The sequence below is a fragment of the Canis aureus genome, chromosome 25 (assembly GCF_053574225.1).
Source record: "Canis aureus isolate CA01 chromosome 25, VMU_Caureus_v.1.0, whole genome shotgun sequence".
Lineage (NCBI taxonomy): Eukaryota > Metazoa > Chordata > Mammalia > Carnivora > Canidae > Canis > Canis aureus.
The window spans coordinates 35,918,001-35,935,336 of NC_135635.1; the positions used below are offsets into that span (position 1 = coordinate 35,918,001).

Consider the following 17,336-nt stretch of genomic DNA (forward strand, 5'->3'; position numbering starts at 1 on the left):
TGACGCATTTATCCCGCGCGATGACGTGGCTGCCAGGCGCCCGGCGGCACGTTGGCCAGGCCTTGGGCGGGCTTCAGGGGGCGCAAACATGGCTATGGCCAGCGATTTCTACCTGCGCTACTACGTAGGGCACAAGGGCAAGTTTGGACACGAGTTTCTGGAGTTCGAGTTTCGGCCAGACGGTGAGCAGCGGAGCGGGGCGCCGCCGCCGCCGCCGCCGCAGCCTAGCGCGATGCGCGGCTGGGGGAAGCGGGGCGGAGAGGACTCGGAGGAGGCGGGGTGCGGTGAGCCGGCGTCGGTGGGCTTGCGAGTCTGTCGTGGGGGCCGAGGTCACGGCTAGAGCCGGAGTAAATACGAACTGAAGACTCTCAGAAGCAGAAGTTGGTTCTCTGCATAAAAGAAAATTCACGGGTGTAGATGAATTCAGAAAATCGAATCCTGCCAGGTACTGAAAACTTGAACATAGGATAATGAGAATCCCACGTTCAGCGCACCGGAAGAGACCCTAATGCCATCTAGTTTACTTGACGTCATCCTTGAACATTTTAAAGAACATCCCACCACGCACTGGTCCAATGGATGCTTAAAATCTTTCGGGGACCGGTGATTCTCGGACTCCCCATTCAACCATTGTATTCGTTCAGGCGCTGTCTGTAAGGCCACGTGTCTAGGAATAGGAATGAGACCCACTCTGAAGAAGGAAGCTCCACGTATGGAAGAATGGGTATAATGATGTGGTTTGGGTGATTATAGTTGTTCCCATAGGATGCGTTAAGAATACAAAAGAGGGGAATGGTTAGGGCTACATGTAGGCGTCGAGGAAAGCTTCCTAGAGAAGGTAACGTTTGAAATTGTAGCTGCTATGCAGGGCTATTCTGGGGTTCCCAAACAGACCAGATTGGGGGCGCAGCCGCTGATAACATCCAAAGGCAGAGAATCTACTGTTGGTGAAACAAGAAAGGAATTTAGTTCAGAGAGGCCGGCACCAAGGAGACCATGGACTAGAGTCTCAAACACTCTCTCTACATGCCAAAATGCCAAAAATACATGCCAAAAAAAAATGAGGGGCAAAGGTGCGTTTGAGATCATGGTGGAGGTAGCCCAAAACCTCTTTCAAGATGAGTCTTGAAATGAGAATAGACTTTTTTTTTTTTTTTTGAGATTTTATTTATTTATTCATGAGAGACACAGAGAGGCAGAGACACAGGCAGAGGGAGAAGCAGGCTCCATGCAGGGAGCCCGACGTGGGACTTGATCCCGGGACTCCGGGATCACGACCTGAGCTGAAGGCCGACGCACAACCGCTGAGCTACCCAGGCATCTCGAGAATAGCTATTTTCTTGGCCTGTGAGGGAAAAACAACAACATTCAGACCGTGGGAAGCAGCATGAACAAAGGATAAGGTGGAAACTGCTGCCTTGTAGGTGCAGCATATTTTATGTTTTGAGAGCCCTGATTCTCTTTAGAGAGTTATTGTATATTGAACTCTCCTTAGAACCAGGACAGTCCACCTGCATAGATTTTTCTGTCTTTGAATGCCCGTTATATGCTGGGCAACATGTAAAATACAAAAATTGAGGGTACAATAATGAGCAAGTCTCTTCAACTTCTCTGAAGGAGTTTTGCTTTGGGTAACAAAGATGTAAAACTAGCCATAAAACAGTGTGGATATTAAATGATGTGTTATGCTTTGGACAGAGTTCTGTGAGAGTGAAAGATAAAGCACAGAAGCATCATCACATATTAGAGAAGGGGGAATAGTATCAGACATAAAAAGAAACTCAAAGTAACTACAGCCCTGCAGTTCAGAAACCTTAATCACTATTCTCCTATGTTCTTGCCATGTCTCTTCTAAATTTAGCTAAGGAGCCAAATTTACCTGAATTCTCCATCTAATCTTTTCTTAGGTGATACTCCTTTTAGTGCTTTTGCCTGTAAACAGCTTTCAGCTTGCCTAGATCATGTTTAGTCACATAAATTAAGTAGTCTCATTTATCAGGGAGAGTTCATGCCAGAACAGTGGTTTTCATCCAGTTGTCTGCCACCACACCATTCCATATACTTCCTTCAGTGATCAAGGGTCACTGCACTAGGGTAACCTATCATTTTAGAGATCAGGACCACATTACATATGTATATGAACAACTGACTATAGCTATGAGGAGAAGCATGCATCAGGGAGTACAAAAGTCATGGATTAAAGTTAAGTGTAGGTCAGCTAACAAACTGGCCGACTTTTATCTAGAAGCAGTACATAGTTTTGTATCTTAGCCACAGTGTTAAATAGTAGCATTGCCATGCATAGATTAATTTGAAGGAGATAATTAAAAGAACACTTTGGAGTAGTGGGGAAAGCAGGAGTATTGGAAGAAGGTAGACCTAGAACTGAATCTTTGTGACCCTGGGCAAGTTATTTAACTCTGTTTTCTCAACTATGAATAGTTGAGAGTATAAAACCTTTTAAGGGTTGTTTTACCGATTAGATCTAATGCTCTGGGTAAATTTAGGGCCAATAGAGACCTATTACATAGGCTTTAAAAAAATGTTAATTCCTTTTTCAGAGTCCCTGTCTAGTTCATGACATAGCTTAGGCAAATGAGCCTTAAAAATGACCCCTCTATTATATTGAATTATATTGAAGGCATGAAATATTTAAAAATTATGTTAAATATTTAAAAAATCTATTGAAGGCGTGAAAGTTTTGAAAATGACTGGCTTCACCTTTAGCCAACTTTTTACCAACAAATATTTGAGTGTTTACAGGTCTAGCATTGATCTTATGCTGAAAGGGCAGAAATATTAATGAAAATAGTAGTATAAATCGTCTTTACCTTCAAAATTGCTTACATTGTCATTTATTTATTTATTTGTTTATTTATTTATAGCAGTTTTTGCAGTTATAAATTGAATTTTTTTGTATTCCCCACAGGAAAGCTTAGATACGCGAACAACAGCAATTACAAAAATGATGTCATGATCAGAAAGGAGGTAAGTTCTTTTTGAATGTCTAATTTTCTACATTTAGACCATTTTCTTCATGTCATTTTTGAATTTACAAAAATACATCTAAGGCTGTATTGCTGTAAAGAAGCCAATTTATAGGTTGAAAAGGGAGTCTTTAAATTAGATATAACGGTAGCATGTGTAACAGAAGAAGATGCAATCTGAGTATATTAAATTGTAGTCCCACTTTTGAACATATAATTTCATTCATTTTATAATTAGTTATGTCTCCTTATCCCACTCCTTATTAAACTAATGGATAGTCAAGATTTAAACACAGTGAATTTTACATGAAAGGCTCAAAAGTTAGGGCTAAGTAAGAAAAAGTTCAGAGCAGTAACTGGGATATGTACTTGTATTTGTCTCTGTTCACCACAGATTTTCCAAATCACCATTAACCATTCAGATGTATTTGAGTCCCGTGTTACAAAGGCAGATCCAAAGTTTTAAAAAGGGGCTAGTGGAAGTTATTAATTTATTTATTTTAATTTAGTAACAGATATATATTAAAGGAAAGGGCAAGAGAGTTAATAAAGTTGTAAGATGAGTGATTCCCTCCCAACTTGTACTTTTGGAATCAGTATTAGATTTTCCTGTGATACTCTCTTTGAATATTTAGGTTTTGTAACTTTGTATTATCATTTCATCCTGAGTTGTGGGAAGAAATAGACATTGTGGAATTTTTATTGTAACTTGTTTTCAGGCTTATGTACACAAGAGTGTAATGGAAGAACTGAAGAGGATTATTGATGACAGTGAAATTACAAAAGAAGATGATGCATTGTGGCCTCCCCCTGACAGAGTTGGCCGACAGGTTTGTGTTCAGTGGTTCTTTAGGCATGGTAGTAGAAACTGGTAATACAAATGTTGTGTTTCTACTTATTTATTTAGAATAGATCCTCATTGATTCTTTGGTTTTCCATTTATTTAGTAGGCATCTGATCAATACTCTTTGATTTTATTTCACTTAGTCTCATTTTCTGTCCTACTTCTGAATAGTAAAGGAGTCAGTGCAGAGCTCTGAATTTAGACATCTTCCTGACGAGTCTTCTATGTAGCTTCACGAGTTAAAGTTATGATGTTTTCACACTGTTATGAATAATTGCTATTGTATATTAATTCTATTAAAAAGTACAGTGTGAAATTCAAGACAAGATTCTTATTGACTATAAAATTCACTTTCTTCATTTTTATAACTTTGAGAACTCTTATTTGCACCCTTAGGCCCAAGAGAGGGATTTGATTGCGTCTTTGTGCAAACTGACCACCGCATTTGCCTCCTGTTGTTCCCTTCGGAGTAATTAATGTTTCTCAAAGGGCTTCTGGAGAAGTTTGAAGGCTTAATTTCCCTCTGTAGAAAGACAGTTTGATTGGGTCTTTTCAACTCTTGGAGAATTGAAATACAAATCCTGGAGGAAGAAACAGTTAATTTCATTTTTGTATATTCCTGAGGATTATACTTTATATCCCCTTCTTTGACTGGAAGAAAATATGGAGAAATCAAATGCTGATGTTCTGTGCAATCACTTAACTCTTCTATTTAAAGAGGCATTTTTTAGGAAAGCAAAGGTAATAGTTAATAGTATTTATGTGACATATTGTAAACAGTTTTGAAAAGTAACTTTTTAAATCTTGGTTTCTTTTTTTTTTTTTTTTTTTTTAATTTATTTATGATAGTCACAGAGAGAGAGAGAGAGGCAGAGACATAGGCAGAGGGAGAAGTAGGCTCCATGCACCAGGAGCCCCATGTGGGATTTGATCCTGGGTCTCCAGGATTGCACCCTGGGCCAAAGGCAGGTGCCAAACCACTGCGCCACCCAGGGATCCCCTAAATCTTGGTTTCTTTTATGCAATAGGTACATATGTACTAAAAAACAGACACCATAACAGCAAATCATTTATCTCTTTTAGACTCAGAGAGAACTCAGTATTTTCATCTACCCACTTGATGATGGGTTTATGTGTTTTGGTTAGTAGGGAGGGGTAGGCATGTTCCAGAAATCATTTATTGGATTTTTTAAAAATTAATTAATTTATTCATGAAAGACACAGAGAGAGGCAGAGATAGGCAGAGGGAGAAGCAGGCTCCCTGGGGGAACCTGATGTGGGACTTGATCGTAGGACCTTGGGGATCACAACCTGAGCCAAAGGCAGGCGCTCAACTGCTGAGCCACCCAGGTATCCCTATCAATTGGATCTTTAAGTCAAAGATTCTATGATAGTTTGAGAGCCTTAGTTAATTCTCCATTTTGTGCATGTCATAAACTGTGTATAATTAGGTTTCTTGGTCAAAACATAGCTAAAATGTTCTTTAATGGCATTTGGTATTTTACTTGATAAATCACTACACACATAGCCTCTTAATTATTGATTTTAGATTTGCAGATAAAATCTAGGGAAAAATTTATACAATAATTGGGGCACACTAAGAATGTCTGTAATATGTTACATTTGCTTTAGTAGGTATTAATTTTACATGCTTTGTGAAGTCAAACAACTATGAGTCTCTCAGTCTTAACAGCCCAGGACTCAGTTATCAGTACCATCATTTGCTTGTAAATATCACTGTTTTCATAAGCTTTATGAGTCGTTTATGCGTCACTCTTACATACATCATTTATATGTATAGTGTCTTATTTATAATATCTGTGGAAAACAGTCTTAGTTGATCCTAATATTGGGGACTCCTGAGCAGTCAATGGGATTTTTATTTTACAGAGTTTTTATTTTACATAGTGTATGTCTATCAGGTCAAGTTTCTTTCTTTTTTCTGTTTTTTTTTTTTTTTTTTTTCTCCTCTGCTAGAAAACTTGCAGCTAAAATTGGGATCTCTTGACAATAAGAATTCAGATGTCTCTGAAATGGAGTTTTATATTAACTACATTAATCTGTTTTATTTTTTTCAGGAGCTTGAGATTGTAATTGGAGATGAACACATTTCTTTTACCACATCAAAAATAGGTTCTCTTATTGATGTAAATCAGTCAAAGTGAGTATGCTAAAGTATTTTGACTAAATTGATGTAATTTATTTGACAGGCTCATTTTTTTTTTTTTAATTTTTATTTATTTATGATAGTCACAGAGAGAGAAAGAGAGAGAGGCAGAGACATAGGCAGAGGGAGAAGCAGGCTCCATGCACCGGGAGCCTGATGGGGGATTCGATCCCGGGTCTCCAGGATCGCGCCCCGGGCCAAAGGCAGGCACCAAACCGCTGCGCCACCCAGGGATCCCTGACAGGCTCATTTTAGAAGGAATGGTAGCCATAATCTAGAATTATTTCAATAGTAACTTACCAGTTTATTCTCCAGATATAATTCTGACTTTTATGTCATTAAAGACTTGCTTTGCCTAACCACTTTGACAGTGACTAACAGTGTATTTTTCTGATTAAAAAAAAATCTTAATTTGATCACTATGTTTAACAGTGACCAAATTTTAATAACTGTTTTTGGTAAAAATCTGGATAAAGTTTCATAATCTTTTAAAGAAATCCTTATTGATTATATCACCTCAGTAGCTTAATATCATATCACTTTTCTTCTTGAGTTTAATATTTGAAAGAAATTTAATAAATAAATTAATTAATTAGAGGAAGGGAGAAAAGAATTAGAGGAAAGGAGAAAAGAATGAATGCATAATAACTATTACATACAAAAGGCTAGGTTCATCAAGACCAACCAGATTTTTGAACTATCCATTGATTTTCCCACAGTTAGGGAGGATGTGGCATTCATACCCTAACTGGGATCTTAAATTGGTACAGTTTTCTTTGGAAAGCAGTGTGATGATAATACATGAAAAACTGTTAAGATTGTAAACTCATCTTTGACTTAGTAATTTCATTTCTGAACATCTATTTTACGGATATACTGTCAAAGTAATGAAAAGGCTTTATTATTCAAGAAAATGGTCACTAAAGTCTTATAATTGGGAAGAAATCAAAAGGTCTTAACAAAGAATTGTTAATTAAAAGTCATTTGTGAATTGTTTTTAATTTAACCAAAAAAGTAATGTTAAAAAGAGCACAGGGAATGATTTTAGTTATGAAAATAGAGAAATGCCAAAATATTTATAGTTATTCTGTGAGGAGTGACATTTAATAGTATTATGAGTATTATTTTTTCTATCTTTATAATTTTATATACTTTCTCTGTTCTTGATAAGTATAGCTATTACTTTTATAAGAAAATAAATACTTAAATATGTAATGAATACTGGTGAAGAAAATTTATATTTTTTGTAGAAAATCCAGAGATAATTGTTTAGTTTGTTCATTTTAGTTGAGACAGATCCTTCCTTTCTCCTGAATGCCTTTGTTTTGGTTTTTGTTTTGTTTTGGGAATTAACTTTAAAATTAAGCGTTTTATTTTAGGAACAAAATAATAACTTTTATCTTTTTAAATTTTAGGGATCCTGAAGGCCTTCGAGTATTTTACTATTTGGTACAGGACCTGAAATGTTTAGTATTTAGTCTTATTGGATTACATTTCAAGATTAAACCAATCTAAATTGTATGTTTTTGAAGCTGTTTTTATATTTAATTAGGGGTTTGTCATTTACACTATTGGGATTTTTATAAATGTGAAACTTTTTTTTGTATGCCAACTAAAAATAAGAAAATACATAAATAGGCTAATGGTTATTCTCACTTGGGTCCAAGTGGTTAGACAGTTCTCACACATGAAATTCTGTAAATAAAAGCAACCTTTTGTTGAGAGTTTGCTCTAATAAAACATATCAAAGCCTGAATGGAGAGTGATTTTTTTGCTTTTGTTCTTTTTTTCACAAGGCCAAGTCTGTTTATTCAGTGTAAGATAATAAAGAGTTGTTTTAGTAGGTACATCCTATGCCAGAAGTTCTTTCAGGCAGAAATATTTTGCTAGATTTTCATTCATTAAAGGCAATTGTAGTCTTCCTTTATTTCTTCCATACCTAATGGGACTTAATTTTTGGTGCCTCTAGTAGTTGTTTTTTTGTTTTGTTTTGTTTTTGTTTTTAAAAGATTTTATTTATTTATTCATAGACACAGAGAGAGAGAGAGGCAGAGACACAGGCAGAGGGAGAAGCAGGCTCCACACAGGAAGCCCGATATGGGACTCGATCCTGGGTCTCCAGGATCACACCCCAAGCTGCAGGCGGCGCCAAACCGCTGCGCCGCTGGGGCTGCCCTAGTAGTTGTTTACAGCAGGTTTTTACATTTATCACAACCTTACAGAAATTATTAGAATTTAAATATTTTTGGCATAGTCAGTAATTGCCTACAGGATTACAAGAGTGAAGTCAGTACTCCAAGTTAAACATATCTTTTATTATGCCTTTATTCCTTCTTTTTTTTTTAAGATTTTATTTATTTATTCATGAGAGACACACAGAGAGAAGCAGAGACACAGGCAGAGGGAGAAGCAGGCTCCATGCAGGGAGCCTGTTGTGGGACTCGATCCTGGGACTCCAGGATCACGCCCTGGGCCGAAGGCAGACACCTAACCGCTAAGCCACCCAAGGATCCCCTCCTTATTTCACAAAAGATTTTTTTTTTTTTTTTTTATTTATGATAGTCACAGAGAGAGAGAGAGAGAGAGGCAGAGACTCAGGCAGAGGGAGAAGCAGGCTCCATGCACCGGGAGCCCGATGTGGGATTCGATCCCGGGTCTCCAGGATCGCTCCCTGGGCCAAAGGCAGGCGCCAAACCGCTGCGCCACCCAGGGATCCCTTTTTTTTTTTTTTTTTTTAATTTTTATTTAACAAAAGATTTTATCAATAAGATATTTCACAATATATTGTATTTTTGTAGGAAATAAGTTCTCAGCATTATAAGTTATTAAAAATTGAGACTTTAATGCACATGTTCGTGTCTATGGATTCTAATTATAAATGAGCATAGGTTCAACTCAATGATTTTCAGTTTCCTGCAACCTCTTGCTGATAGACTTGATCTTTAATTACTTCCCCTGTTAGCAACTATGCCCCTGGTATTGTTCTTCCTCCATCTGAACCTCTAATTTTTAAAAGTGTGCCATCCTGGTAGTGATAATTCACTTGCCCTGTGGTCAGTCAGGACTTACTGGGTCACCTCATTGGTAGAATTGGTCTCTGAAGGTTTGCCAGTACTCCTGAGCTTTGTTCTGGTGACTGTCCAGTCAACTTCTTTGAGATAATAGAGATGTTCTGTATCTATAGTCCAATAAGGTAGCAACATAAGTACTTGAGATGTGGTTAGTCTGACTGAATTTATAGCCCTATTCAATTAAAAATATTTTTCAAAATTATGAAAAATTTCAAGTATAAAACTTGTTACAAGAATTGTAAAACTCACAACCACTCTAGATTCTATACTTAATAATATTTTACTGAAGTAAATCTCTTCTAAATCCTGTCCTGTTGATTTTTCACTTAAGAATAAAATAACCGGTGTAATTGGTGTCAACAGGCCACTTTTTAGTGCTATGTAGTTTTGATCAAATTTAGATAGCTTGTGTGCCTTGTGCCTACCCTTTGGACATTGTAGCTGTAGAGCATTTCTTGGTATCCTGTTTGCCATGTAATCCTGTTTGATCTTGCACATTGAGTGAAAATGTATAGCCATCATCCAGGTTTGCCCTGGAAAGTTGCCTGATCTCCACTGTGCAAGATGATACTGTTATCACCTCCAGGTCTCTTATGAAAAGAAACATTTCTGTTCAAGTTGTAGACATTGATATACAGTGTAAAATCATGTAATTTTCTTATACTTAGGTGCCAACCTCAAGGAGAAAGGGAGAAACAAGTGCGCTTTTAACCTGTGTGCCCACAATGTTTGGTTGCTCCTCAAAATAACTGTTTTGTGGCTCCTGAGTAAGACATTGATAAGATGATCAAGCTGCAACAATGTTGGGAGTAATAGTCCTTAGATCAAAACATCTTTAACATGTTACTTCTTGTCTTCATTCTCAGCACTTCCAGTGCTGACTTAACTTGTTATGCTCTGTCCCCACTGTCTGCTGAGTTTCTCCTATTCAAACCAAGATTGGAGGCTAGGTCAGTAAGATAAATATTTATATTGTCTCTGATTTATTTTTTTTTTATTTATATTGTCTCTGATTTATTTTTTCTTTCTTTCTTTCTTTCTTTCTTTCTTTCTTTCTTTCTTTCTTTCTTTCTTTTTCTTTTTTTCTTTCTTTTTTCTTTCCTCTTTCTTTTTCTTTCTTTCTTTTTTCTTTTCTAAAGACTATTTGAGATAGAGTGAGAATGAGTGGTGCAGAGGGGCAGTGGTAGAGAGAGAAGCAGACTCCCTGCTGAGCAGGAAGCCTGAGGCAGGACTCCATTCTAGGACATAGAGATTATGGAGCTGAGCCAAAGGCGATGAATGCTTAACTGATGAACCACCCAGGTGTCCCTGTCTCTGATTCCTATACCTTAATTGAACTGGCTCTTACTTGATTTTATGCTGTTGTGGACAGTGATCACTAACAAGTTTTGTATAATGCTAGTTTTATGTGAAACTAGAATACTACAGCACTCAGGTCAGCAGATACGTTTTCCCTTCCCCTCCTCCCCATCATAAAGAGACTTCTTGCAATAATCAAAACTTATTTCCCAAGTATTGGTTCTGTGCCCCATCCTTCCTTTGCTCCTTTATGGGATGGAGTGTTGCTTCCCATCACTTAACGCAATATTTTCCATGAAGTAGGTGCTTTGCAAAAGTTGACATCTGGTTGTCTTTTGTACTTACTGCCATCAGATTATTTGCCTTTGTAACTTAGTCTGATCTGGGAGATTAATTTCTTTCGTAATGGAAAACCTTTCAGTTACATTGAACTTTGCAAATGTACATACTCCTGCCACAGAGTTGTATATTCAAACACTTTGGATAAGGTTGTGTCTTTTGGATGTGGTCCAACTGTGATCCTAATTTCTTGAGTAGAGCACTTTAATGTTGCTTAACCAAAGCAATAGACGATGGCAAAGAGGAATGGTGAGAATTGGGATGATCTGTCAGCCTCTACCATTCTATTTTATTTTATTTTGAGTTTCCAGGTTTTGTGCCTCTGCTGCTTATAGTTTAGAGTGCAGGCGGGTATTTCGTTGATACCAGGCTGAGGGTATACATATGATCACTTTAAGTATAAATTTAAATGATAGCTAAATTGTTATTTTGTATATCCTATTGCTAGACTATTTTGTTTTGAAATACATGAAACTTGTGAACATGGGTTGTACTGTAAATTCAACCACTAATCCCTGTGATGTTTTTCAAAGACTTTTTTTAGGAGCAATTTTGGGTTCATAGAAAAATGAGAGGAAGGGACAGAGATTTCTCATATACTACAGTGCCACCCATCCATAACCTCCTGTTACCAACATTTCCCACCAGAGTGTTATATTTGTTACATTTGATGAGGCTCTATTGACTTCATAATCACTTAAAGCCCATAGTTTTCATTAGGGTTCACTCTTGGCAGTGTACATTGTATGGGTTTGGGCAAATGTGTAATGATATGTATCTATCCTTATGGTATCAGGGCTAGTATTTTCACAACACTAAAATTCCTCTGTGCTCCATCCATTTCTCCCTATCCTCATCCCCTACCCTCATCATCACCACTGCTCTTTGTATTGTCTCCATAGCTTTATCTTTTCCACACTGCTATATAGTTGGAAATCTGCAATATGTAGATTTTCAGATTTACTTCTTTTATTGGTAATACACATTTAAGTTTCCTTCATGTCTTTTCATGACTTGATAGCTCATTTTTTCTTATTTTATTCATTTATCCAGTGAAGGACATTTTGGTTGCTTCCAGGTTTTGGCGATTAAGTAAAGCTCCTATAAACATCTATGTGTAGGTTTTTGAGTGAACATCAAATTTGTTGATTAATTTAATAATTGCCTTCCTAGCATTATATGGTAATGAGCTAGAAGATAAAATCCACAAAATTTAATAAAAGATAAACAACAAAGGTAAATGAATGATTTAAGGGTCTGAACTGTTTGAAATAGTGGACGGAACACTAATTGAATCATCAAATTCTTAATTATGCCTCTACTTTGCAGACCTATTTTCCCTTTCAACCTGTGAATAGACAGGTTTTCTTTTAATGGCAGAGAGCCCAAATAGCCTTTAGAAATTGGAGAAAGGGTGCATACTATTTGATTGACCCCTGAAAGGAAGTTGGGCTCTTATAAAGGATTTTAACTCTAGGGCACTTGATAAGCTTTTATTGTAAAAAGGAAGGAGAAATGTAGTAGCTAATTAGGGGAACCGGAAACTCAAACAAGGGCTGTTGAGTGTTTACAGCAAGAACCAGAAATTTAGCATGTCATAAAGGTTAGACATTGAGTCTAACTGTGGAAGTGGGAAACTGGCTAGGTGAGGTTCTCTTCTCACTTAGAGGGATGCAGACCATCTTTCCCTGGGAGCCAGTGTTTCTTCTAGACATCCTTCACTTTGGCCTACAAGTGTAACAACAGCTAGCTGCTGTGAAATGATAAGCCATTGTGGTTTGAAGGTGTGACCAGAAAACTTGGTGTGATAGAAGCTGTGAACTAAGCTAGCTGACAAAGCTCATATGGTCAGTAAGGGCTGCTGTAAAATATCTGGTGTCCCAAGTGAAAAAAGGCTTTATAGCAAAGCAGCCAGGAAGTAAATAAATGAATGCTTTATATATTCCTAGTGTGTATATGTGTTTGCACCTAAGTGAATTTGGAAGACAGTACAATCAACATTCAAAATATTCTTCAAATTTTCATCTTTCTGTTTTATAAACTAGTATTTGTGACAGATGAGGTTTGGTGCTACCAGTTTTGTGTTGCTTTGATCAAAAGGCCATGCTAGGAGTTTCAATTAGTCCCCGCTGAAGTCGCTGCCATTATTATCTGATGCTGCTTGTCTTCTCTTTTAAGAATAAATTTGCTTCTTTCCAGAAAGTAGGTCTTAGTAATAAGACAAACAAGCCAAACACCTAGTTTGGAGGGAGCAGCTACACAATTTGGCTCTCCAATCATTCATCTTAATTATACTCTCTACAACTGAAAAATCTAGATTTATAGTCAGTTTCCCTGAACTTGAACAACCTGTTCATCATGTGCACATGTAGGCATCACATCTCTTGTCTATGCTGTAGTTATAGTAAGGAACTAGACCGACATGACGCTTGGCTTACAGTGTTTACATAGAGAAGACAGACCACTGTGGTAGTGTAAAACAGTATCCTGTACCTGTCTAGCCTCCATCGTGAGAACTAGTCACACTCTCCCTGACGCTGGATGTAAATCAAAACAGAATGAAGATTCAGCATTACTAGTATCTGCATGGGACAGCAACATAGGAATAATTGGACCTGAGGTCACAGAATGGTTTTTCTAGGGAGTCAGGAGTGAACTGCCATATGTTCCCTGCTCCTAAATTGTATTAATGTGCCCCCTGCCCCTCCTCACACACTTTTTTTCCAAGCATCTACACTGCAAAACTGACATGTGAGGAGAGAGAAAGTAGCTCAGCCTGTCAGCATTTCCGGACTGCCATCCTGGCTCTTCCACTATTTATAGAACCTTAGGAGAGAGGGGAAAAAATGAATAGTTATTAATTTTGAAGTCTGGAAATCATATCTAGTGCTAATCTCATTGAATTTTTCCCAGCCTATGAAGTGAATGATATTCTTACAGACATATGAGGAAATAGTCTTGAAGATTGAGAGACTTGCTTCACATTTTTACAGGTAGAAAGAATTTGAAACTTGGACCTCAAAAAATAATATTTAACATTCAATGAACCTGATTTTAAACATGGGTCAAGAATTAGCAATAATGTGTCTTTTGGCAAGTCAACTTCTTAACATTAGTTTCTTCATTTGTAAAATGGGGACAATAATAAACAGCTATCAGTGTTGGGAAGTTTTGATATGGTTTTATATCCAGTGGGTCCTTCAATAAATTACAGTTAATGACCATTAATGTTTCTCCCATTCCCACTTCCTATGTTGTCTCAGCAGACATAATTAATAATTAATAATAATTAATAATTAATTAATTAATTATGGTGCAATGGGTTTACTGAGTGTCCAGACTCCACTCATAAAACTTTGCTTATATAATTGAATTACATCAGTCTGGGAAATATTTCAGATGATTGCTTGCACATGATGATTAGTGGAAGACTGCTTTGGGGGCTGAAGTGGGTCAGTGGAGGGCCAAGGAACAGCAGCATTACCTAGACTGATCCCTGTGGTCAGAATATTCAGTAGCTCTGTTTGGAAAGTAGTTTGGATGAGAGGTGGGGGACATGAGCAAACTGAAGAATGGGAAGGCCTTCTAAAGTACCATGGTTTAGTTGCAGCTGGAGGTTGGTAAGGGATGAAAAGAATAAGCAAGGAATTTGGTTAGAGCCTGGTGAAGGATGAGCTGTCTCTAGATGACCAATTTCTGTTTCTCATCCCACCTCACTCCTCTTCTGCCATACTCTATATTAACCCTAATCCTCTGCTTTGAGGAGTACTTTAGTTGACTTCACAGAGCTGTATGTCAGAAGATTGACAAGGCCTGTATATATGAAAATGAACTTCAGTGAGATTTGGGTGTATAATGATAAGTCCTGCCTCAGAAGCAGTTATAGAAACCAATTTCCACTAGCTGGAAGGTTGTGGATCTTCATGAAATAAGATTCACATAAAATTTAAGTAGAGGAATACTTCAACAGTATCTTATTTTAAAAAATAAAATGTGAACATTTTCACACACAATTGGTCATATATAAATGGGAACAGCTTCACTGGAAGGCACTGGGCAATACGTATTAACATTTTTTTGTATTGACCCTCTAATTTCATGTTTAAATATTTTTCCTAAGACATCATTCAAAAGTAGGTGAAATATTTTTTACACTAGCAAAAAATTGGGAAATAACCCAGATGTCCAACAGTAGGGTATTGCCTAAGTAAATTTTGTTACAATCTGTATGATTAATGAATATATATATATATATATCTTTATTTTATTTTTGTTTTTAATATTTCATTTTATTTATTTTTAAAAATATTTTACTTATTTATTCATGAGAGATGGGAGAGAGAGAGAGAGAGAGATGCAGAGACACAGTCAGAGGGAGAAGCAGGCTCCATGCAGGTAACCTGATGTGGGACTCGATCCCGGGACTCTAGGATCATGCCCTGAGCCGAAGGCAGGCGCCAAACCGCTGAGCCACCCAGGGATCCCCCCAATATTTTATTTTAAATTTAATTTGCTAACATATAGTATAATACTCATTGCTCATCGCATCATGTGCGCTCCTTAATGCCCTTCACCCAGTTTACCCCAGTCCCCCACTCACCTACCCTTCTGCAACCCTTTGTTTCTTTCCCAGAGTTAGGAGTCTCTCATGGTTTGCTTTGTCTTCATCTCTAATTTCCCCCCACTCAGTTTCCCTCCTTTCCCTTATACTCCCTTTCACTGTTTCTTATATTCCACATATGAGTGAAACCATATGATAATTGTCTTTCTCCAATTGGCTTACTTCACTCAGCAAGATACTCTCCAGTTCCTTCCATGTTGATGTAAATGGTAGGTATTCATTCTTTCTGATGGCTGAATGATATTCCATTGTGTGTGTGTGTGTGTGTGTGTGTGTGTGTGTGTATAATCACTTGTTTATCCATTCATCTGTTGAAGGACATCTTAACTCCTTTCACAGTTTGGCTATTGTGAGCATTCCAGCTATGAACACTGGGGTGCAGGTGTTGCATTGTTTCACTACATCTGTACCTTTGGGGTAAATACCCAGTAGTGTAATTGCTGGGTCATAGAGTAGTTCTATGGAAATACATTGTTAAACTTCTGGTGACATTCTGCACTGGGCCCTGGTAACTGCACATCCAGACCAGTGCCATCCCACTAAATCACAGCTTTCTCTATGCCTATCTGCCATCCAAGCCATTGCCTGATTAATCTTATAAAGATATAACACTCATCTTGCTCCACATACTCACCAACACTTGTTGTTTCCTGTCTTGTTAATTTTAGCCATTCTCACCAGTGTAAGATGGTATCTCTTTGTGGTTTTCATTTGTATTTCCCTGTTGACAAGTGATATGAAGCACTTTTTCATGTGTTTGTTGGCTTTGTGTAGGTCTTCTTCGGAGAAATATCTGTTCATGTCATCTGTTCATTTCTTGACTAGATTGTTTTTTTTGGGTGTTGAGTTTACTACATTCTATATGGTAATTCTAAATAAATTATATTCTACATTCTATATAAATTCTATATAAATCCAATAGGGATAGACCCTTTAAGTATGATATAATGTCCCTCTTCATTTCTTAGTACAGTCTTTGGTTTAAAATTTAATTTATCTGAAATGAGGATTGCTACCCTAGCTTTCTTTCGAGGTTTATTTGCATGGTAAATGGTTGTCCACCCCCTCATTTTCAGTCTCAAGGTGTCCTTAGGTCTAAAATGAGTCTCTTGTAGACAGCATTTTTTTAAAATATCCAGTCTGATACTCCCTGTCTTTTGTCTAGAACATTTAGCCTGTTCATGTTCAGAGTAACTATTGAAAGATATGAATTTAGTGCCATTTTCCTATCAATACAGTCCTTGTTTCTGCAGATTGTCTTTCTTTCTTTGGGCTCCTTCTTCACTTACTGGATCCCATTTAATATTTCTTGCGCAGCTGGTTTGGTGGTCACATACTCTTTCAGTTTCTCTCTGTCCTGAAAGCTCTTTATCTCTCCTTCCATTCTGAATGACAGCCTTGATGGAGTAAATATTCTTGGATGCGTATTTTTCTCGTTTAGTACCCTGAATATATCATGGCAGCCCTTTCTGGCTTTTCAGGTCTCTGTGGATAGGTCTGCTGTTAATCTGATATTTCTTCCCCTATATGTTAGGAATCTTTTCTCTTGAGCTGCTTTCACGATTTTCTCTTTATCTCTGAAATTTGCAAGCTTCGATATTATGTCAGAGTGTGGATTCAGTTTTTGTTGATTTGGGGAGGTGTCTTCTCCATCTCTTGGAGATGAATTCCTGCCCCTAGATTAAGGAAGTTCTCAGATGTGATTTGTTCAAACATATCTTATGGTCCTCTCTCTGATTCCATGCCCTCTGGAATTCCAATAATATGAATGTTATTTTTTTTTTCAAACTATCACTTAGTTCCTGGAGCCTCTCCTTATGGTCTTTTTGTTGTTTTTCTCTTTTTTCCTTAGCTTCCTTCTGTCCACCCACTTGTATTCTATGTCACTTACTCTCTCTTGTGCCTCATTTACCCTACTTGTTAGAGCATCCAGTTAGACTACATCTCAGAGGACTTTTAATTTCAATCTGATCTCATTTCTACACTAAGAGATTCTCTAGAGTCTTTT

At 37.3% G+C, this 17,336-nt stretch overlaps 1 protein-coding gene across 1 annotated transcript; it reads left to right on the forward strand.

The window, feature by feature from the left end:
* The first annotated feature begins 8 nt into the window (after window positions 1-8).
* On the forward strand, window positions 9-7,754 carry MAGOHB (mago homolog B, exon junction complex subunit). The gene is made up of 5 exons (XM_077871064.1): window positions 9-182; window positions 2,930-2,988; window positions 3,707-3,817; window positions 5,910-5,992; window positions 7,414-7,754. The coding sequence occupies exons 1-5, from the start codon at window positions 89-91 to the stop codon at window positions 7,511-7,513; spliced, it is 447 nt and encodes a 148-aa protein (XP_077727190.1). The 5' UTR covers window positions 9-88; the 3' UTR covers window positions 7,514-7,754.
* The last annotated feature ends 9,582 nt before the right edge of the window (window positions 7,755-17,336 follow it).